The sequence below is a fragment of the Terrapene carolina genome, unplaced genomic scaffold (assembly GCF_002925995.2).
Source record: "Terrapene carolina triunguis isolate 2854851 unplaced genomic scaffold, T_m_triunguis-2.0 Scaffold495, whole genome shotgun sequence".
In the NCBI taxonomy this organism is placed as follows: domain Eukaryota; kingdom Metazoa; phylum Chordata; order Testudines; family Emydidae; genus Terrapene; species Terrapene triunguis.
Window position 1 is genome coordinate 1,025,721 of NW_020664846.1, and position 21,792 is coordinate 1,047,512.

The window sequence follows — 21,792 nt, forward strand, 5'->3', positions numbered from 1 at the left end:
AAAAAAAAAAAAAAAAGGGAGCCGGAGTGCCGTGCCGCCCTTTAGAAAGTGCCGCCCCAAGCACATGCTTGGAGCGCTGGTGCCTAGAGCCGGCCCTGGGGAGGGGGTGAGGGCTCAAGCTGGGGGTGCGGGCTCTCGGGTGGGGCCAGAAACGAGGAGTTCAGGGTGTGGGAGGGGGCTCTGGGCTGAGGCAGGGGGTGCAGGCTCCGGCTGGGGGTGTAGGCTCTGGGGTGGGGCTGGGGATGAGGAGTTTGGGGTGTAGGAGGGTGCTCTGGGCTGGGACTGAGGTTCAGAGAACAGGAGGGGGATCAGGGCTGGGATTGGGGCGTGGGGAGAGGTTCAAGGGTGCAGGCTCTGGACGGCGCTTACCTCAAATGGCTCCCGGAAGCAGCGCCATGTCCCTTCTCCGACTCCTAAGTGGCGGCGCAGCCAGGTGGCTCTGTGCGCTGCCCTGTCCGCAGGCACTGCCAATGCAGCTCCCATTGGAGCACCAGAGGAGGCCATTGGAGCGCGTAGGAGCTAGTGTGGAGTGGCCCCCCGACCCTGCTCCCCGGCTGGAGTCACTTGGAGCGGCCCCCTACCCTGCTCCCCAGCTGGAGCACTGGAGTGGGGAAAGTCCCAGACCCTGTTCCCCAGCGGGAGCTCGAGGGCCGGCTTAAAACGGCTGGTGGGCTGGATCCAACCTGCGGGCCGTAGTTTGCCCACCCCTGGTCTAGAGCCCCCGCCCCCCTGCTGGGACCACCCCAGCTATAGTTATTGTGTGGGAAGCCTACACAAAGGGGGTGTCCAAAGGTAGGGGGATGTTAACGGGCCCCTTAGAATATGTGCTAACTGTTTAGCATAAGTAATCTGTTTGATCTGTGAGCTGTGACACAGTACCTCCCCCGCCCCCTGAGGAAGAGTTCTGTGTAGAATCATAGAATATCAGGGTTGGAAGGGACCTCAGGAGGTCATCTAGTCCAACCCCCCACTCAAAGCAGGACCAATTCCCAACTAAATCATCCCAGCCAGGGCTTTGTCAAGCTGGGCCTTAAAAACCTCCAAGGAAGGAGATTCCACCACCTCCCTAGGTAACGCATTCCAGTGCTTCATCACCCTCCTAATGAAATAGTGTTTCCTAATATCCAACCTAGACCTCCCCCACTGCAACTTGAGACCATTGCTCCTTGTTATGTCATCTGCCACCACTGAGAACAGCCGAGCTCCATCCTCTTTGGAACCCCCCTTCAGGTAGTTGAAAGCAGCTATCAAATCCCCCCTCATTCTTCTCTTCTGGAGACTAAACAATCCCAGTTCCCTCAGCCTCTCCTCATAAGTCATGTGCTCCAGGCCCCTAATCATTTTTGTTGCCCTCCGCTGGACTCTTTCCAATATTTTCACATCCTTCTTGTAGTGTGGGGCCCAAAACTGGACACAGTACTCCAGATGAGGCCTCACCAATCTCGAATAAAGAGGAATGATCACGTTCCTCGATCTGCTGGCAATGCCCCTACTTATACAGCCCCAAATGCTGTTAGCCTTCTTGGCAACAAGAGCACACTGTTGACTCATATCCAGCTTCTCGTCCACTGTGACCCCTAGGTCCTTTTCTGCAGAACTGCTACCTAGCCATTCGGTCCCTAGTCTGTAGCAGTGCATAGGATTCTTCCGTCCTAAGTGCAGGACTCTGCACTTGTCCTTGTTGAACCTCATCAGGTTTTTTTTGGCCCAATCCTCTAATTTGTCTAGGTCCCTCTGTATCTGATCCCTACCCTCCAGCGTATATACCACTCCTCCCAGTTTAGTGTCATCTGCAAACTTGCTGAGAGTGCAGTCCACACCATCCTCCAGATCATTAATAAAGATATTAAACAAAACTGGCCCCAGGACCGATCCTTGGGGCACTCCGCTAGAAACTGGCTGCCAACTAGACATGGAGCCATTGATCACTACCCGTTGAGCCCGACGATCTAGCCAGCTTTCTATCCACCTTACAGTCCATTCTTCCAGCCCATACTTCTTTAATTTGGCGGCAAGAATACTGTGGGAGACCGTGTCAAAAGCTTTGCTAAAGTCAAGGAATAAGACATCCACTGCTTTCCCCTCATCCACAGAGCCAGTTATCTCATCATAGAAGGCAATTAGGTTAGTCAGGCAGGACTTCCCCTTGGTGAATCCATGCTGACTGTTCCTGATCACTTTCCTCTCCTCTAAGTGTTTCATAATTGATTCCTTGAGGACCTGCTCCATGATTTTTCCAGGGACTGAGGTGAGGCTGACTGGCCTGTAGTTCCCCGGATCCTCCTTCTTCCCTTTTTTAAAGATGGGCACTACATTAGCCTTTTTCCAGTCATCCGGGACCTCCCCCGATTGCCATGAGTTTTCAAAGATGATGGCCAATGGCTCCGCAATCACATCCGCCAACTCCTTTAGCACCCTCGGATACAGTGCATCCGGCCCCATGGATTTGTGCTCATCCAGTTTTTCTAAATAGTCCCGAACCACTTCTTTCTCCACAGAGGGCTGGTCACCTCCTCCCCATACTGTGCTGCCCAGTGCAGCAGTCTGGGAGCTGACCTGGTTTGTGAAGACAGAGGCAAAAAAAGCATTGAGTACATTAGCTTTTTCCACATCCTCTGTCACTAGGTTTCCTCCCTCATTCAGTAAGGGGCCCACACTTTCCTTGACTTTCTTCTTGTTGCTAACATACCTGAAGAAACCCTTCTTGTTACTCTTAACATCTCTTGCTAGCTGCAACTCCAAGTGTGTTTTGGCCTTCCTGATTTCACTCTTGCATGCCTGAGCAATATTTTTATACTCCTCCCTGGTCATTTGTCCAATCTTCCACTTCTTGTAAGCTTCTTTTTTGTGTTTAAGGTCAGCAAGGATTTCACTGTTAAGCCAAGCTGGTCGCCTGCCATATTTACTATTCTTTCTACACATCGGGATGGTTTGTTCCTGCAACCGCAATAAGGATTCTTTAAAATACAGCCAGCTCTCCTGGACCCCTTTGCCCTTCATGTTATTCTCCCAGGGGATCCTGCCCATCGGTTCCCTGAGGGAGTCAAAGTTTGCTTTTCTGAAGTCCAGAGTCTGTATTCTGCTGCTCTCCCTTCTTCCTTGTGTCAGGATCTTGAACTCGACCATCTCATGGTCACTGCCTCCCAGGTTCCCATCCACTTTTGCTTCCCCTACTAATTCTTCCCGGTTTGTGAGCAGCAGGTCAAGAAAAGCTCTGCCCCTAATTGGTTCCTCCAGCACTTGCACCAGGAAATTGTCCCCTACACTTTCCAAAAACTTCCTGGATTGTCTGTGCATCGCTGTATTGCTCTCCCAGCAGATATCAGGGTGATTAAAGTCTCCCATGAGAACCAGGGCCTGCGATCTAGCAACTTCTGTTAGTTGCTGGAAGAACGCCTCGTCCACCTCATCCCCCTGGTCTGGTGGTCTATAGCAGACTCCGACCACGACATAACCCTTGTTGCTCACACTTCTCAACTTTATCCAGAGATTCTCAGGTTTTTCTGCAGTTTCATACCGGAGCTCTGAGCAGTCATACTCCTCTCTTACATACAATGCAACTCCCCCACCTTTTCTGCCCTGCCTGTCCTTCCTGAACAGTTTATATCCATCCATGACAGTACTCCAGTCATGTGAGTTATCCCACCAAGTCTCTGTTATTCCAATCGCATCATAGTTCCCTGACTGTGCCAGGACTTCCAGTTCTCCCTGCTTGTTTCCCAGGCTTCTTGCATTTGTGTATAGGCGCTTAAGATAACTCATCGATCGTCCCGCTTTCTCAGTATGAGACAGGAGTCCTCCCCTCTTACGCCCTCCTGCTCGTGCTTCCTCCCAGGATCCCATTTCCCCACTTACCTCAAGCTTGTCTCTCTAGCTTCTGTTGGTGAAAGAGACAAGCTTTTGAGCTACCCAGAGCTTTTCTTCAGCACTTTGAAAATAAAACACAGGGTGCCACACCCTGATGCACTTTGAAAAGTACCTTACTCCATGAGTATTGCCATTGAAATAAATGGGAAGATTTGCAGGGTAACATGCTACTCAGTATGAGGATGCGTGCCTGACTGGCACATAGTGTTTTTATTTTCAGTGTCTGTATCTGACCCTGAATATTGTTAAGAGTATGTGTGAACTGTAAATTGTTTATACTCTCTGGCAACATGACCCTTGACATTTTTTTTAACCCTTAGGATTCATTAACTGTAACATAGTCTGTAATTTTAGCAAAGTTTATATCCTGGCAGCCTTAAGTTAATGTTTAGGGGGTCTGATGATAAAGTGATATACAATTTCACCTGTTTTCAGTGACTAACTGGGAGTCCGGAATAAAAACATTTGTGTCATAAAATTGCACTGGAAAATGTGGGCATACTTCAGGGGTGCTGGAACAATTTATGTAGTGGGGGTGCTGAGACCCACTGATCCAAACTGTAAACCCTGTATATAATGGAAACCACTTCAAGTCAGGGGGTGCTGCAGCACCTCCCACACCCTTAGTTCCAGCACCTATGGCATACTTTGAAGTGATTATTTAAGACAGGAGTTTGCCTGGCTAAGGTGGGATCATTAACGCATGACACACCCTGTATTATCAGTTACTTATAGTGAGTCTAGCAAGAACTCTAGTGATGAGATGGATGGATGGGAGAGTGAGGAGTATTTTCTTGTATGATGCTTATGCACCTAAAGTCACTCTCATGGTTATGTGTGTTGCTCTTAGGTTTTTGAAATGGAGGAAACTGGAGCAATAGATTTTGGTGCTTTAGAGAGAGAACTGCAGGCGGCTGTTGCTGCTGATGAAAAGTATGAAAGAGAAAACGATGCCAAGTTCCGAGCCATTCATCAGAAGGTGGCATCCTATGAAGAATTCAGGTTTGCAGGATTTTGTTTTCTATGGCGAGTCAGAATTGGGAATATAACAATTGAATGTTTCTTTCATCAGGATGAAAGTTTCATATTTGTGATTCAGAGAAATGTAGGACTGGACGGTACCTTGATAGGTCCTCTAGTACAGTGGTCCCCTGTGCTGAGGGGACAAAAAGTTTTGCCGACGACAGGCGCCGGCGTGAACAGCACTTTGTTGGCAGCAGCACTCTCCTACCGACAACGCTGATGTCGCTAGTTGGGGGTGGAAGTTTTTTGTCGGCAGGAGAGCTTTCTCCTGCTGACAAACAGCGGCTACACCGGGCGCCTTTTAGCAGCATGGCTGTAGCGGCACAGCCATGTCACTAAAAGCTGCGTAGTGTAGACATAGCCTAAGTCATTCTTAACTTGTTCTTTCCCTGTTTTAGCCTCAGATCCTGCCTCATTTACTCTGACGTTCACTAGGTGAGTGCACGGTCACTGCTGACCTTTCTGGCAAAAACTGACGCAAAAAAGGCATTTAAAACTTTGGCTGTTGCTGCCTTTTCTGTTATTGTCTGTCCCTCGTCATCGAGTCATGGGCCTACCCAGTCACTGGTCTGCCTCTTGTTTCTAATGTCTTTGTAAAATGTTTTCGTAATACCCTCTATGTCCCTGGCCAGTTGAATCTTGTTTTGTGCCTTGGCCTTTCTAATTTTGTCCCTAGAATGTTTGTCCCTATGTGCGCCTTCATAATTTGACCTAGTTTCCACTTTTTCTGTGATTCTTTTTTGACTTTCAGGCCGGAGATCTCCAGGTTAAGCCAGGGTGGTCTCTTGCCATACTTCCTGTCTTTCCTATGCATTGGGATAGTTTGCTCTTTTGTCTTTAATAATGCCTCTTAAAAGCTGCCAGCAATCCTGAACTCTTTTAAACTTGCTTCCAACGGGATATTTGGGATGTTTCCCTCCTACAATTCATTAGAATCATGACCTCATATCATTTCATGATCACTTTCATCCAAACTGCCTTCCACCTTCAAATTCTCACCCAGTTTCTCCCTATTTGTCAGAATCAAATCTAGAACACCCTCTCCCCAACCATCCACATATAAACCCCCAGACATGTGCCTGTATGTCCTCAGAACATGCGTGTGCTAGCTTGTCTGGGGGCGTAGGTACAAGCTTGTGGCCCACTATAGTGCATGTCTCTGCCCACCCACTTTAGAGTGAGGATGTAGCTAAAGTACGTGTTGCTGTGCTCATGATCAGATAGCCTGCCAATGCTATCCCACAATTCCCATGCTGTTAAACATATGCCATGTTAGACCCCAGAAGTGTTTGTACATCCTCCTTCCTTTCCATTTATTCATCCATCTGTATCCAGCTACATTGTAGTTTTTCTCTTTTTAATCTTTCTCAGAATCACTTCCATGAGTTCACATCACATCCAGTTCCCAGTCTCTGCTGTGCTACTGTCCAAAGCTTCCTCTAGCAGTCAACCGTTGCCCTGTACTCTGATTCCAGCACCACTGTTGAAGTCCCTGTTTTCATGTGAGAATCAGGCCTGGTCTACGCTACAGAGTTAAGTCGACGTAAGGCAGCTACACTAAAATGTTGCTCCCACTGATGTAGATGGCTCACTACACCGACTTAATAACTCCACCTCTTCAAGAGTTCCAGCACTTAGGTCAACGTAGTTAGGTGGACACAGTGTCCGTGTAGACACTGCGTTACTTATGTCGACTTTAATGGTCTCCAAGAGATGTCCCACAGTGCCCCACCATGACTGCTCTGGTCACCATTTTGAACTCCACTGCCCGGTGGCCAGGTACACAGGTATACGCCCCTCCCCTCTAAATCCCTGCAAATTTTTGAAATTCCATTTCCTGTTTGTTCAGCATGGAGAGCTCACCTAGCAACTGCCCAGCTGACTATGCTGCAGATGCGCTCCTGCCTGGAGTACATAGGAGGTGGTGGATCTCCCAGGTCTGTGAGGAGAAGAGGCTGTGCAGGCATAGCTCCAATCCAGCCATGAAAACATTGATATCTATGAGCAGATCACTCAGGGCTTGGTGGAGAAGGGCTAAAAGAGGGACCCTCAGCAGTGCCACATGAAAGCCAAGGAGGTGCGGCAGGCCTACCAGAAAGCAAGGGAGGCTAATAGTCACTGGTGCAGAGCCGCAGACATGCCACTCTTACAGAGAGCTGCATGGCATTCTCGGCGGAAACCCCCACCCCCAAGAGCCGTATGGATACTTCAGAGGAGTCAGAGTTACTGGCCCCCGAAGTGAACAGTGAGGAGGTGGCGATGGATGAGGAAGAGGAGGAGGAGTATGGGGGACAGATGATCGGGGGATCCAGTCCTGCAGCGAGCCAGGACCTCTTTTTGACTCCAGAGCAGTCGAGCCAGTCCCTACAGACCAGCACGATGCAGGGGAAGGAACCTCTGGTAAGTATGCAGTTTGCTTTGATATTACAGGGACACATCTGTTCATTTATTCTTTTTTAATCATGCTAGAAGAGGTAGTGAAATAACCAATAGAGGTAGAGTTGCTGTCTGCTTCTCATTCCCCTCTACAGTTAGGCAGAGGGAGCCCTGCAGAACAGTTTGTTTATGTGCACCGGGATGTCCCGTGAATCCTTCATGGAGATCTCGAGGAAACGTTCCTTGAGGTAGTCTGCAATCCTCTGTCAAAGGTTTCTGAGGAGGGCTGCCCTATTTTCTTCCGCCACGGTAGGACACTTTCCCACACCACTCGGCAGTTACTTCACCAGCCACCATTGCAGCATACAGACTCACAGCATGCGGACCTGGTCCGCAGCCAGATGCGTACAGGACCTGTTCCCTTTCAGCCTCCATTACCCCCAGGAGTGAGATATCAGCTAAAATAACCATCACCTGTGGAAAATGGTGCCAGTATTCAGTTCAGTTACCCTAGCCACATATATTCATGCTTGTGAGCTATCCCCCCTCCTTATTGTCCCAAATTGCCCCCGTACTCACCATGGATGGGACTGCTGCTGTGCTCTCTGAATCCCAAGGAGAAGTGAGACTGTAGTGCTTGTAACTTGTGTGGATCAAGGGGAGTGAATTCAGTATACCAAGTTTCCATTTATCTTGTGAATACACTCACAATAGTACCTCTGTGCATTGTATTTTTTGCAGCTGGAAATGTGGCCTTGAGGGTGTTTTCGTCCACATCAGTGGAGCAGCTCAACTGGATAAGGAGGAGAAGGAAGACGACGTGCGATGACATGTTCCAAGAGATCCTGAAAGCCTCTGGTATTTTGGATACCGAGCACAGGGCTTGGAGGATCGCCCTTGCAGACACAATGGACAGGGATAGAGTGGAGAGGAGAAAAGCACAGGAAAAGAAGTGAGATGTGCAGCAGGAGATGCTACTGCTTCTCAAGCGGCACATAGACATGCTGGAGACTCCTGTTGACCTTCAGATTCAACAATCCCATGCTCACCTCCTTCTGCAGTCTATCGAGAACTGCATTCCGGGACCTCCCTAATCACCACCCCTGCATTCCATGTGGCGTCTGGGGCTGCTACACTACCCCACCACTCCACCCAAGGGGAGAATATAGGCAGTCACAGCTGCACATACACTGACCTGTGAGCGACACGGTTGGTGTATGTTTTTGTGAAATGGAAATGACTGTTCTTTCCCCTTCAAAAGTTCTTTTCCCTGTATTTATAAAGTTTCATTCACTTATAAATATGTCTGTTTGCAGGAGTTCGAAATAAAAGTCTATTTATGGAAACTTAAGTCATCTTTATTAGTTCACCACATATGCTGGCTGGGGCTGACATCATTCACAGATAATAGCAATAGGTGCATTTGCAATGTTTTATTATTACACACACAGCACTCATTACAAGATTCATATCAGGGTGCAAAAAAACAATGCCAGGCAGAGTAAACTACAGCAACACACATCACTGTGGTTCACTATTATAATGGTCTTTCAAAGCCTCCCTGAGCTGTATAGCTCCCCGTGAAGCTCTTTTAATAGCCCTGGTATCTGGCTGTTCAAAATCAGCAGACAGCCATTCTACCTCCATCCTCCACCCCAGCAGAAACTTTCCCCCCTTTGCTTCACAGATATTATGAAACAGTAGGCAGCTATAACCATTGGGATATTTTTTTAACTGAGGTCTAATCTTGTGAGTAGACAGCGCCAGCGGCTTTTCAACCAGCCAAAGGCACATTCAACTGTCATTCTGCACTTGCTGAGTTTGTAGTTAAAGCACTCAGTGCTGCTGTTGAGGTGACCAGTGTATGGCTTCACAAGCCACGGGAATAAGGGGCAGGCAGGATCTCCCAGGATCACTATTGGCATTTCAAGTTCCCCAATGGTAATCTTCTGGTCTGGAAAGAAAGTCCCGGCTTGCAGCTTTCTCAACAGGCCTGTCTTCTTAAAGATTCACACATTATGCACCTTCCCTAACCATCTGACGTTGATGTTGGTAAAACAATCCCAGTGATCGGCCAGCACTTGCAATACAATAGAAAAGTAGCCTTTTCTGTTGATGTATTCTGTGGCATGGTGGTCTGGTGCCAAAATAGGGATATGCATGCCATCTATCGCCCCACTGCAGTCCAGGAACCCCATTGTTGCAAAACCATCCACTATGTCCTGGGCATTGCCCAGAGTTCCAGTCCTTCATAGCAGGATGGCCCTGTTCACTTGCATCACAGCAACCCCCACAGTGGATTTCCCAACTCCCAATTGGTTCTTGACTGATGGTAGCAATCTGTCGTGGCAAGCTTCTGCACAGCGATCGCCACTTGCTTCTCCACTGTCAGTGCAGCTGTCCTTCTGGTGTCACTGCACTGGAGGGTTGGGGCGAGCTCCACACACACATCCAGGAATGTGGCCTTGCGCATCCAAAAGTTCTGCAGCCACCACTCGTCATCCCATACCTGCATAACGATGTGATCCCACCAGCCATTGCTTGTTTCTCAGGCCCAGAACTGGCGCTCCATTGTCTGCAGCTGCTTCATGAATGCCAACAACAACCTTGAATTGTTTCTTTTTATGTCCCACAGCAATCTGGCCTCCAACAAATCATCATGTTCCCCACGGCTACTCTGGCGGCTCTGCAAATATTGCAGGATCAGGCGCACCATGCTCGCAACACTCATTACAATAGTGCAGAGCAGCGCAGGATCCATGTTTCTCACACAGATAGATGGTGGACGCGCAGGTTTGTGGAGCTTTTGAAAAGCAGCGTGAAACATTATGTGATGCAGATAAAATTATGGGATGGAGAAAACCTCATCATGGGACGTTGAAACCATATTCCCAATCCCAGTCAACCCTGTGTGACTTGTTTGCCCCCATGAGGCATTGCAAACCCTTCCCAAAACACCCTGTGGGTAGTGAATTGCACAGTGGGATAGCTACCCATGGTGCACTGCTCTCTGCATCAATGCGAGCGCTGCCAGTGAGGATACACACCACCAACACAAGGAGCATGGACATGCAAAAGTGATTTAATTACTATGGCAGCTGTATGTCGACGTAACTTAGTCAGCTTAATTTTGTAATGTAGACTTGCCCTCAGTGTCCCTCCGTCAACTAGCAAATGGAGCCCTTGCTGAATACTGCTGAGGTGGTTACTGTCTTCAGATCACCATTGCTAATTTATGTTCACACTTAAGAGCCACAGCATTCTTGCCATTTCTTGGGTAGATAAAAGTTTTCAGATACAAAGTGGGTGAGGTAATATCTTTTATTGGACTAACTTCTGTTGGTGAGAGAGACAAGCTTTCAAGCTTACACAGAGCTCTTTCTCTCTTCCGCGGCACTTCGGCGGCAGGTCCTTCACTTGCTCCCGGTGAAGGACCTGCCCACCGAAAACCCGGAGCGAGTGGACCCGGTAGGGAACCGGTTCTTAGGATTTTGGGAGCTCATCACTGCCTGAAAGCATGGATCCTGAACTGCTCACCAGTCTGGTGATGTGTTATGAACACAATGCAGCTGCTCCTGCAGTATTTCATGAGCTGTGAATCAGAATGTGAATTGGGGGTGCTGCCCTGCTGCGTGCCATGGAAAGAAATAATTCAAGGTTGCTGCTGGCATTCAAGGAGCAGCTGCACATGGACCTTCGGTACTGGGCTCGGGAAACAAGCAGTGAGTGGTAGGATCGCATCGTTATGTAGGTCTGGGATGATAAGCAGTGTCTGCAGAACTTTCAGATGCACAAATCCACCTTCCTGGAACTGTGTGCAGAGCTTTTCCCAGCACTCCAGCGGGCGCAAGGACTCCAGAATGAGAGCTGCTTTCACTGTGGAAAAGTGAGTGGCAATTGCTGTGTGGAAGCTGGCAACTCCAGACTGCTACCGGTCAGTTGTGAATCAGTTTGGAGTTGGAAAGTCCACCGTGGGGGTTGTGGTGATGCAAGTATGCAGGGCCATTAATCACCTTCTGCTACAAAGGACTGTGACTCTCAGTAATGTGCAGGAAATACTTGATGACTTTGAGGCAATGGGATTCCCTAACTGCGGTGGAGTAATAGATGGAACGTATATCCCAATTTTGGCCCCAGACCATCTTGTGACAGAGTACATGAAACAGAAGAGCTACTTCTCCATGGTCTTGCAGGTGCTGGTGGGTCACCGGGACTGTTTCACTGACATCAATGCGGGGTGGTTAGGGAAAGTGCATGATGCGTGCATCTTTAGGAACACTGAACTGTATAGAAAGCTGCATGCTGGGACTTTCCAGACCAGAAGATTCAATTGGGGGGTGTAGAAGTGCAGACTCACCCAGCGGCGCCTCCTGCTGGTCTCTTCTGGGAATCAGCTCGATTTCCAGCCCAGAGCACCCTCTGCAGGCCAGTGATCCGCCTGTCCTCTGGACCCCATATCCCTCCCTGGACCCCGGTGCCCTTGTACCTGGGGTGTTGCCCCCTGGCAGTAACCCCACAGTCTTAGGGTCTCCCCTCCCTGGGGAACCCCCACCCACTATCCCCACCTCAGTATCAGGCTACTGCCAGTCTTCGTCTAGCCCCACACCTGGGGCAGATTGCAGTATCAGCCTACTCATCACTGGCAAGGAGGGTTGGACCTGCTGCCTTGGCCTACCCCTGGGCTGCCCTCTGCAACCCCCAGTACCTGTTGGGCTTATGCTAGGCCACAGCCTGGGGCTTTCCAGGCTGGAGCTCCCCAGCTCCTGTGCCTTTCCCCAGCCCTGCTCCACTCAGGTACCCTGTCTCTAGCTCCCTGCAGCCAGGCCCTTCTCTCTCTGAACGCAGAGAGAGACTGTTGAGCTCCTGGCTCCCAGCCTTTTTATACAGGCCAGCTGTGGCCTGATTGGGGCGTGGCCCAGCTGTGGCTGCTTCCCCAATCAGCCCAGCTTTTAGAGCTGCAGCCCTCTGCCAGGGCTGTTTTAAGTCCTTCCAGGCAGGAGCGGGGGACCACCCCACTACAGGGGATGTGGAAATGCCCATGGGGATCTTGGGACACCCCGCCTGCCCCTTGCTCCCATGGCTCATGAAGCCTTACACTGGGAACCTAGACAGCAGCAAGGAGCGCTTCAACAATAAGTTCAGCAGGTGCCGAATGATCGTTGAATGTGCCTTTGGCTGATTAAAAGGTTGCTGGTGCTGCCTTTTTGTCAGGTTGGACCTCAGTGAGGAAAATATTCCCATAGTTATTGCAGCCTGTTTTGCTCTGCATAACATTTACAAAGCGAAGGGGGGAAAGTTTCCACAAGGGTGGAGCACTGAGGTAGATCGGCTGGCTGCTGATTTGAGCAGCCAGATACTAGGGTAATAAGAGGGGCACAGGAGGGGGAGTATTCAAATTAGGGAGGCTTTGAAGGAGCATTTTGACAATTATTCCCAGTAATGTGTCTTTAAGTGATGCATTCAGCCAGGCAATGTTTACTTGCTGCCTTGAATGACCCCTGTAGTGCTTGCTTTCTGAGCGTTAATTGTACTAGATATCAAAGTTCCTACGGCTGGAGCAAAGCTGCAACTGCAGAGCCTCCTCTACCCACAGAGCCAGCAGATCCAACAGCTCTGGTGTACTCCACGCGGGAGCGCGTCTACTGTGGAAAGCCGGCATGGTCAGCTGGGAAGATGCTGTGTGAACTGTCCACGCCGAGCAGATAGGAAGAGGAATTTTTAAAATTCCCAGGCCTTTAAACGTGGGAGAGGTGCATACCTGTGTACCTTCAGGGCAGCGGAGTTCAAACTGCTGACCAGAGTAGTCACGGTGGGCATTGTGGGCCACCTCCTGGAGGCCAATTAGGACAACACAAGAAAGCACAGGATCTACACTGAGGCTGTGTCACTCTAACCATGTTGCAAAAAGCCCTGTGCCTCTTGTTGAGGTGGTTTTATTATGTCAGCGTAGCAGGGGAGTTCTATCGGCAGGAGGAACATTGCAGTGTGTACACCTCCACTGTTTTGTCGACCAAAGCTGACTTTTGTTGACAAAACTGTGGCGTGTAAACAAGGCCCTATACATGCAATAAGGGCTCAAGCTTGCAGCTTTCTCTAAGGCCATGTCTGCACTACAAAATTAAGTGGACCTAACATGTCAGCCTACAGCTGCCACAGTAATTACATCGCTTGTGCCTGTCTACGCTTTGCTTCTTGTGTTGGCATTGCGCATCCTCACCAGGAGCTCTTGTATCAATTGTACTGTCAGCGTGGGGCATTGTGGGACAGCGTTTCACAGCCAGTAACAGTCGACGTAAGCAATGCAGTGTCTACACTGACACTGCATTGACCTAACTACATTGACCATGACTCTACGCCACTCGTAGAGGTGGAGTTATTAAGTCAGCGGACCTGGGCAGTTACATCGGTGGGAGTGAAATTTAAGTGTAGACACTTCCATAGTTAGGTTGATGTAAGCTGCCTTGCATTGACCTAACTCTAGTGTAGACCAGACCTTAGAGATAGTCCAGTGAGGATACAAAGATCCGTAAGGATGAGTAATAGCTTCCTTTCCAAAGGCTTAACTACCACTTGGAAACCTCATTTCACAGACCGGTCTGCAGGTCTCTGACACACACACGCTTTCTCTCTCTCTCTCTCTCTCATTAGGAACTTTGTTAGGGACAGAGGTCCAGACTCTCTGTCACAGTGCCCTTAGCCCCTTTTCATTCTGGGATGAGAGATCAGACTTGAGAAGTGGAATCAGGTCTCTTGCATGTTAGTCAGTGTAGTAGTGAGCGGTAACTGGGAACATGTGATCTGGCCACAAGAGATTTTGTGATCTTGATTTGAACCCACATCTTTTACATGGTAGAACTTTGCATCACAAACTCAATGACTGTGCCAGTCTCACAGAGAGGAATCAAACTGGAAATGGCGCTAATTTCAAGCGAGCATTTGCTCTTGCTGGGTTTACCCTCCCTTTATATTTCCTGCAGGGATATTGTGCTGGCATCACACCTGAAACCTCTAGAGAAAAAGGACAAAATGGGAAAAAAGAAAAACCTGTGGAATTCCTATGCTACCCAAGCTAATGGCAAGCAGGACAGAGAGATGGAGCTAGCCCAGGTGAGGAGGAAAACTCCATCAGTTTGTCTACACACAAAAGTTAATTCAAATTAACGTAGGGTGTGAATTTAAAATGCAGTAGCTATTCCAGAATAACTCCATGGGTGGACACGTTTTCCAGAATAAGAGTGCCTTGTTCCACTTTAGTTTAATCTACTTCCAAAGTGGATTGAGCTGAGGGCTTGTCTACACTTAAAAGTTAATTTGGATTAAAGGCGGAGGTGAATTTTAAAGCACATAGCTTTAGCATAGTGGGTCTCAAACATTTTCACTGGCGACCCCTTTCACATAACAAACCTCTGAGTGCAACCCCCCAATAAATTAAACACCCTTTTTAATATATTTAACACCATTATAAATGCTGGAGGCAAGTGCGGTTTGGGGTGGAGGTTGACAGCTCGCAACCCCCCCATGTAATGACCTCACAACCCCCTGAGGGGTCCTGACCCCCAGTTTGAGAACCCCTGCTTTAGCACAATGTGTAGACAAGCAGTAAAAGAAATCTCCAGAATCACCACAGTAGATCAGACCAAATGTCCATCTAGTCCTACATCTTGTCTCTGACAACGGCCAGGACCAGCTGCATCAGAGGAAAGTGCAAAGCACCCCCTAGGGAACAATCTATATAATAATATTCCAGGATTCACTCTGGGTGTCACTCTGAAGCGTAGAATGTCTTCTGAGTCTGTGTGAAATGATGGAAACAGCCACAAGCGTGGTTGAAAGCTCGTTTTGTTTAGAATATCAGCTTGTTCAGTCACCACTGGGATTGCAGGTCTGTTACTGTCCAGTTTTTCAGTCCTCTGCCATTCTGATGTTATGAATTACACCCATGTGACAGCAAGGCATGCATCTGTCTATGCCATGCCAAGAGTTCTAGCCATTGTGATATCAGAGATAACTCAACCAATCAGTACCCTTACGCTACATGTAGTTTGCATACAACAGTTTCATTGGTTGTAATGAGTCAGTGATATAAGGGAGACTGCACAGATGGTGAATTACTTGGACCAGTTGCCACAGTTCTTCAAAGGTTGAATTGTCACCCATACAACTTTACATAAACTCCCCCAACAAATCTATGCAAACTCCCCACCATAACACACATACCCAGACAAATCAACACAAATCTCCCAGCAGCATCCACACAACAACCCCAAACACACAGCGTCACACTCACCACAGCATACAACCCCTCATTTGCTACCCACACAAATCAACACACATCTCTCAGCACTCCCCCAGACACAGTTCAACACAAATCTCCCTGCACCACAAATACAAATCAGCACAAATTCCCAGCACAGCTACTTCAGACACAACACCACAACCAGCACACACAATAACCCCGAACACACATAGCCTCTCACCACAGCCCATACCTCTCATTCACCTGCTGCACAAATAAAAAAAATCTACCAGCACAACATACACCCTCACCCACTCTCACTCATATTTACCATAAAACCATAAACTTGAGTGGCAAAGCCATTTTGACTTTACGAATTAAACTCAGTGATAGCACAGCCTTTCAGTTACGAGTTATGGAATGACCTGTCCAGAAGGGAATTCTGCTCCCAACACCCACCAGCTGGTGGAATTCTGCACCTGCTTTATGTAACTGTTATTGATCATCTTTTCATCCAGGGATGGGATGGACTCCCTGAAACGTCTGCAGACTTTTACAGATATTGGCGCAGATGCTTGAAAAGTGGGCAGGAAAAATACCAGTTCCTGTTTCAGCTCGGCGGCAAGGGCCTGGGCAGAATCTTTCAAGCTGATGTTGGCTTTGGCCTCCTGGGTGAATTTCTTGTGGTGCTGGCCGAGCATGCCTGTAGGGAAGACAGAGAAGCCGTCCTTCAGATATTACAGAGCCTTTCTGGGACCAAGCGCTTTGGACTCAATGTGGCTCTCCTGAGCCAGGTGGAGAAGGATAGCTGCAGGGACTTGTTTGGGAAACTACAGAGCATGGGCAGGAATTGTGGGGCTGATGGCCTTCCTGAGGGCACAGCTGAAGCAGGTACAGCTGCTTTGCAGGAAGAGGAGAATGAGGCTGATAGAGAAACCCATCTGAGGGGGGCTGGCCAGCGAAAGGAGGCAGACGACAGACTAATTAAAGAGCTGGTGAAATGTTACCTTGTTAGCTGAAGGAGCACAGGCTCACCCTACAGCTCACACTCCACCAGGGTTACTAGGAGCTGAGGGCCAGCAGGGACCCTTCCTGTACTGCTCTGTCATCAAAGATGGAGGGACAGTGAGAGCCCCTTTTCTACAGAAAGTTGTTGATTGAGTTTTACTTTGTACCTGCTTCACCTGTCTAGAAGAATGGCCTGGTACAAATAAATATTAGTCACCAAAAGGATTATATTGGGGCAGGGGCCATCACACAGGAGACAACACGTGCTGTGAATCAGTAGTACAGCATTGAATATATTGTTTGAGGATGGGAAAAATCACTAGTATTAGTGGGAGAAGATTAATTCCCCTCTTTTCTTTTATCTGGCTACGTGTTCTTGGTCAACAGGGGATTTTAGAAACATAAGCAGCTGTATTATAATAGTTAAACAGGTAACAGCCAAATGAGGAATGGGTTCATGTGTACAGCCATATCTGGGACTGATCTGACCCCCTACTTAAACAGAATCTGGGATAAATACATGGAATGTACATTGCTAATTTCCACAGTCATACTCCTGAGGGCATGCTGTGCCAAAAAATTAAAAATTCTGCACCAAAAATTAAAAATTCTGCAAATTTTATTTGTCAAATAAATGTGGAGGATCCAGCATAGCCTTGGGGAGCACAGGCGATTGGCTGCACAGAGGTGGGAGGTCACTCTGCAGCTCCCCCCAGGACATGGACTCAGCGGTGATGCTGCACCCAACCCTGACACAGTGCAAGGACTGAGCCTGCCCCAGAAACACCCCAGGGCCCTGCCTCTCTGTGCCAGGTGCACCAGGTGTGGGCCGGCATGCTCAGCCCACCAGGATCCAAGTGTGGAAGGGCTCAGTGTGGGGGGATCCAGGTGTGCATTGAGAGGGTTCTGTATGGGGCAATCTGGGTGTGGGCAGCTCAGTGGGGGATCTAGGTGCAGGGTAGATCTGGAGGCACAGGGGTTTGTTGGGGGTTCTGGGTGCAACAGTAATGGGACTCTGCAGTGGGGTCCAGGTGAAGGTGGTTGGGGCTCAGCGGGGATGGTGGTGTCTGGGTGGGTGGGGGGGAATAAAGCTTGGCAGGGGGGTCTGGTGTGGGGGGGGCGTCCAGATGCTGGGGGGAGTAGGGCTCAGTGGGGTGGGGATCCAGGTGCAGCCGGTTGTGGCTCGGTGGGGTGGGGATCCAGGTGCAGGTGACTCATTGGGGTGGTCCAGGTTCAGGGGGAGTGAGGCTCGGCAGGTGGGGTTCTGGGTGTGTGTGACGGTATGGGACTACCTATGAGCCCGTTTTCCCTGGCAGCTTGGGACTTCAGTACCCTGTCTTGTTGAGCCAGACACACTAGCCTGCTGCAAACATAGACCCAGGTCTGAACCACATCCCCCACAAGCTGCAAGCTTAACTGAAAACAGCTTAAGAAATGGTCCTGTCTCCAGCACCCAGATACCCAGCTGCCAATGGGGCCCAAACCCCAAATAAGACCATTTTACTCTGTATAAAGCTTAAACAGGGTAAACTCATAAATTGTTCGCCCTCTATAACACTGATAGGGAGATATGCACAGCTGTTTGCTCCCCCAGGTATTAATTACTTGCTCTGGGTTAATTAATAAGCAAAAAGTGATTTTATTAAATATAAAAAGTAAGATTTAAGTGGTTCCAAGTAATAACAGACAGAACAAAGTAAATTACCAAGCAAAATAAAACAAAAACATGCAAGTCTAAGCCTAATACAATAGGAAACTAAATGCAGGTAAATCTCACCCTCAGAGATGTTCCAATAAGCTTCTTTCACAGACTAGACTCTTTTCTAGTCTGGGTCCAGCAATCACTCACACCCCTGTAGTTACTGTCCTTTGTTCCAGTTTCTTTCAGGCATCTCTTTGGGGTGGAGAGGCTATCTTCTGAGCCAGCTGAAGACAAAATGGAGGGGTTTTCAGGGCCTTTTATATTCTCTCTCTTGTGGGTGGAAACCCCTTTGTTCTGTGCAAAATCACAACAACAAGATGGAGTCTGTAGCAACCTGGGCAAGTCAAATGTCTATGGATGATTCAGCTTTTTGCAGGCAGACGCCATTGTTTACATGTTAGTTTGAACGTTCCCAGGAAAGCTCAGATGTAGATTGGCATCTCCCAAAGTCCATTGTCAGTTAAGTGTTTCTTGATTGGGCACTTACTGAGAATAGTCCTTTCTCAAGCAGCTGACCAAATGCTTCACTGAGGCTACTTAGAATCAAACAAGTACATAGCCAATATTAATAACGTCAAATACAAAAATGATACACACATACAGACAGCATAATCATCACCAGCAAACTACAACCTTTCCATAGACACCCCACTTGGCCTCCTCTGTATAAGACCTGGTGCAACCATAGGACCCTGGCTGCAACAATGATCTATATGGTCACAGTTCCTGTCAGTAACGTCACAGGGGGTGAGGCTCGGTGTGGGGGCGGGGGGAGTCTGGGTATGAGGGGTCTGGATGCACAGGGGTGGGGTGAATGGGGGAGCAGCTTCTCATACAGTGATCCCTCCCCCTGCAGCTGAGGAGCGATGGGTGCAGGAAGTGGGGCGTTGCGGGGAGGGGAGTTTGCAGAGCTTCCTGAAACTGGGCTAGAAATCTGGGGGTGGGTCTGACCTGGCCCTGGATGCTGTGCAGGGGAAGAGGAAGTCCTGTTCTAACCAGACCAGCCGTAGCTAGCAGCTGAGCCCTGTGCAGGCTTGGAGCCACCACCGGGTTTTCCCGAGTCCCACACTCTATATGCTAACGGCATATTGGGCTGCATTAGTAGGAGCATTGCCAGCAGATTGAGGGAAGTGATTATTCCCCTCTATTTGGCGCATCTGGAGTATTGCGTCCAGTTTTGGGCCCCCCACTACAGAAAGGATGTGGACAAATTGGAGAGAGTCCAGTGGAGGGTAACAAAAATGATTAGGGGGCTGGAGCACATGACTTATGAGGAGAGGCTGAGGGAACTGGGCTTGTTTAGTCTGCAGAAGAGAAGAGTGAGGGGGGATTTGATAGCAGCCTTCAACTACCTGAAGGGAGGTCCCGAAGAGGAAGGAGCTCGGCCGTTCTCAGTGGTGGCAGATGACAGAACAAGGAGCAATGGTTTCAAGTTGCAGTGGGGGAAGTTTAGGTTGGAATTAGGAAAAACTATTTCACTAGGAGGGTGGTGAAGCGCTGGAATGGGTTACCTAAGGAGGTGGTGGAATCTCCATCCTTAGAGGTTTTTAAGGCCCAGCTTGACAAAGCCCTGGCTGGGATGATTTAGGTGGGGTTGGTCCTGCTTTGAGCAGGGGGTTGGACTAGATGACCTCCTGAGGTCTCTTCCAACCCTAATCTATGATTCTATAAAATCCAGTGCCGCAAACTCTAGCTTTTGGAAAGGTGAAGGCGGGGAGGGCTTAATGGCCTAAGTGATTTGAAATCCCAAGACCCCCTGAAACCATGGGGTCAAATGCAGACAGTGCTGAGCCCTCCCCATCCATCTATCCCAGAGGGATACACGGGATCCCATGCAGCTTGTCAACCAAAACCTTAAACAATGGAGGTCTTGTCTGCTCTGCATCAATGTTCACAACCAGTGTTTGCCCTGATATTCTGGGCAAGATAGAGTGGTGGAGGGCAGATCTATCAGCCCTAAAATTATGAAAGCCCTGTTCCCTATGAGCTGAAAAAGGGTGACCTCAAGTTAACTATTGACACCTGAGCCCAGCCCAGTTAAGGGCTGCCAGTGACCTTTAAAACCCCCTTTTCTGGTGAGAGAGGGGAGGGGAGAGATGAGAGACAGGCTGCAGCCGGGGCAAGGGCAGGGGGAAGGAAAAGCTTTCTCTGGCTGGAAGGCAGTCTCCCCTCCCTATAGGGAAAGAAACGAAGATAACGCTGCTTGGGGAAACACTGGCAACTAGGAGCCAGTGTAGTAGGGTAACACCCTGGAAGAAGAGGCGGGGAAAGCATTTCTGTTTGCATTGGGGGTTTCTGTTGCTTTGCTGAAGGGGACTTCTTGGGCCTACCCTGAGGCCCACTGTAGCGGGGTGGTCACCCGCTCCTGCCTGGGAAGGGTTAAAGCAGTCTGCCCCAGAGCGTGGGGCTGTGGAAGGAAAGACCTGGGCTGATTGGGGGAAGCAGCTGCAGCTGGGCCATGCCCCAATCAGAGCCCAGCTGGCCCTATAAAGGCCAGGGCAGCCAGAAGCTCAGCAGTCTCTCTCTGCACTCAGCAAGAGAAGGGCCTGGCTGCAGGGAGCTAAGATAGAGTACCTGGGTGGAGCAGGGCTGGGGAAAGGCTGAGGAGCTGGGGAGCTCCAGCCTGGAAAGCCCCAGGCTGCGGCCTAGTAGAAGGTCAAGGGGTACTGGGGGTTGCAGAGGGCAACCCAGGGCTAGGCAAAGGCAGCCGGTCCAAACCCAACCTTGCCTGTGATGAGTGGCTTATACTGCAGTCTGCCCCAGGGCGCGGGGGCTAGTTGGTGACTGGCAGTGACCTTATTCTGAGGCGAGGTGGGGATAGTGGGTGGGGGTTCCCCTGGGAGGGGGAGACCCAGGTAAAGGGACACCGGGGTCCTGGGAGGGACAGGGGGGCCAGTAGCGGTAAGGCAGATCACCGGCCTGCAGGCGGTGCTCTTGTCTGGATTGAGCTAATTCCCAGGATAACCAGTAGGAGGTGCCGCAGGGGTGAGTCCAGACCCTTACACCCACCATATAAGAAGGGAAAATAAAACAGGAATGAAGAGAAAAACCCTCCAGAGTCAGATTGGTTTACTCCAGGCCCCCTATTGCCCAAGGGAGTAACGCGGAGGCCCGTGAGGCACAGGAGGTGCCCTGCCACTCCGCACAGTTGTGCTGTGTACAGGTGATTTACCTGGCTGTTGCCTTGCACTCAGAGGAGGCTGCGTTTCAGTGCTGCTTTTGTGTACACGTCGGTAACATGCCTTGAGTTGCAAGGGCTTGTTTATTGTCTGAGACTCACATTCTCAGGGCTGTGTTCCCATTCTAGAACCGACATGAGGAAAAAAGAAAAGGTTCTAGAGTTAATGTCTCTGAGCACCCAGTCGATAGCCTTTAACCTTCAGTGCAGGACAAACACGAAGTTCTTTAAAACAGTACACTCACCTTTTACAATAGCTTCCCCAGCAAGCATTAGGCTGTGATGAGATAATCCCAACTGCGATCCACCCTCTCCCATCGACCAAAGCTGCTCCAGAGGGGAGAGTCTACTGCCGAACTCGACTACAAAACCCATGCTTCTATAGTGAAACGTATTAAAATC

At 49.4% G+C, this 21,792-nt stretch overlaps 1 protein-coding gene across 1 annotated transcript in view; it reads left to right on the forward strand.

Moving 5' to 3' along the window:
* Positions 1 to 17,061, forward strand: part of CCDC103 (coiled-coil domain containing 103) — an 18,257-nt gene extending 1,196 nt beyond the window's left edge. Inside the window, exons 2-4 of the mRNA XM_024202138.3 lie at positions 4,718 to 4,869; positions 14,244 to 14,373; positions 16,021 to 17,061. Of these exons, the coding sequence (XP_024057906.1) occupies positions 4,727 to 4,869; positions 14,244 to 14,373; positions 16,021 to 16,521 (774 nt within the window). The 5' untranslated portion in view covers positions 4,718 to 4,726 and the 3' untranslated portion in view covers positions 16,522 to 17,061. The remainder of the gene's footprint in view (positions 1 to 4,717; positions 4,870 to 14,243; positions 14,374 to 16,020) is intronic.
* The last annotated feature ends 4,731 nt before the right edge of the window (positions 17,062 to 21,792 follow it).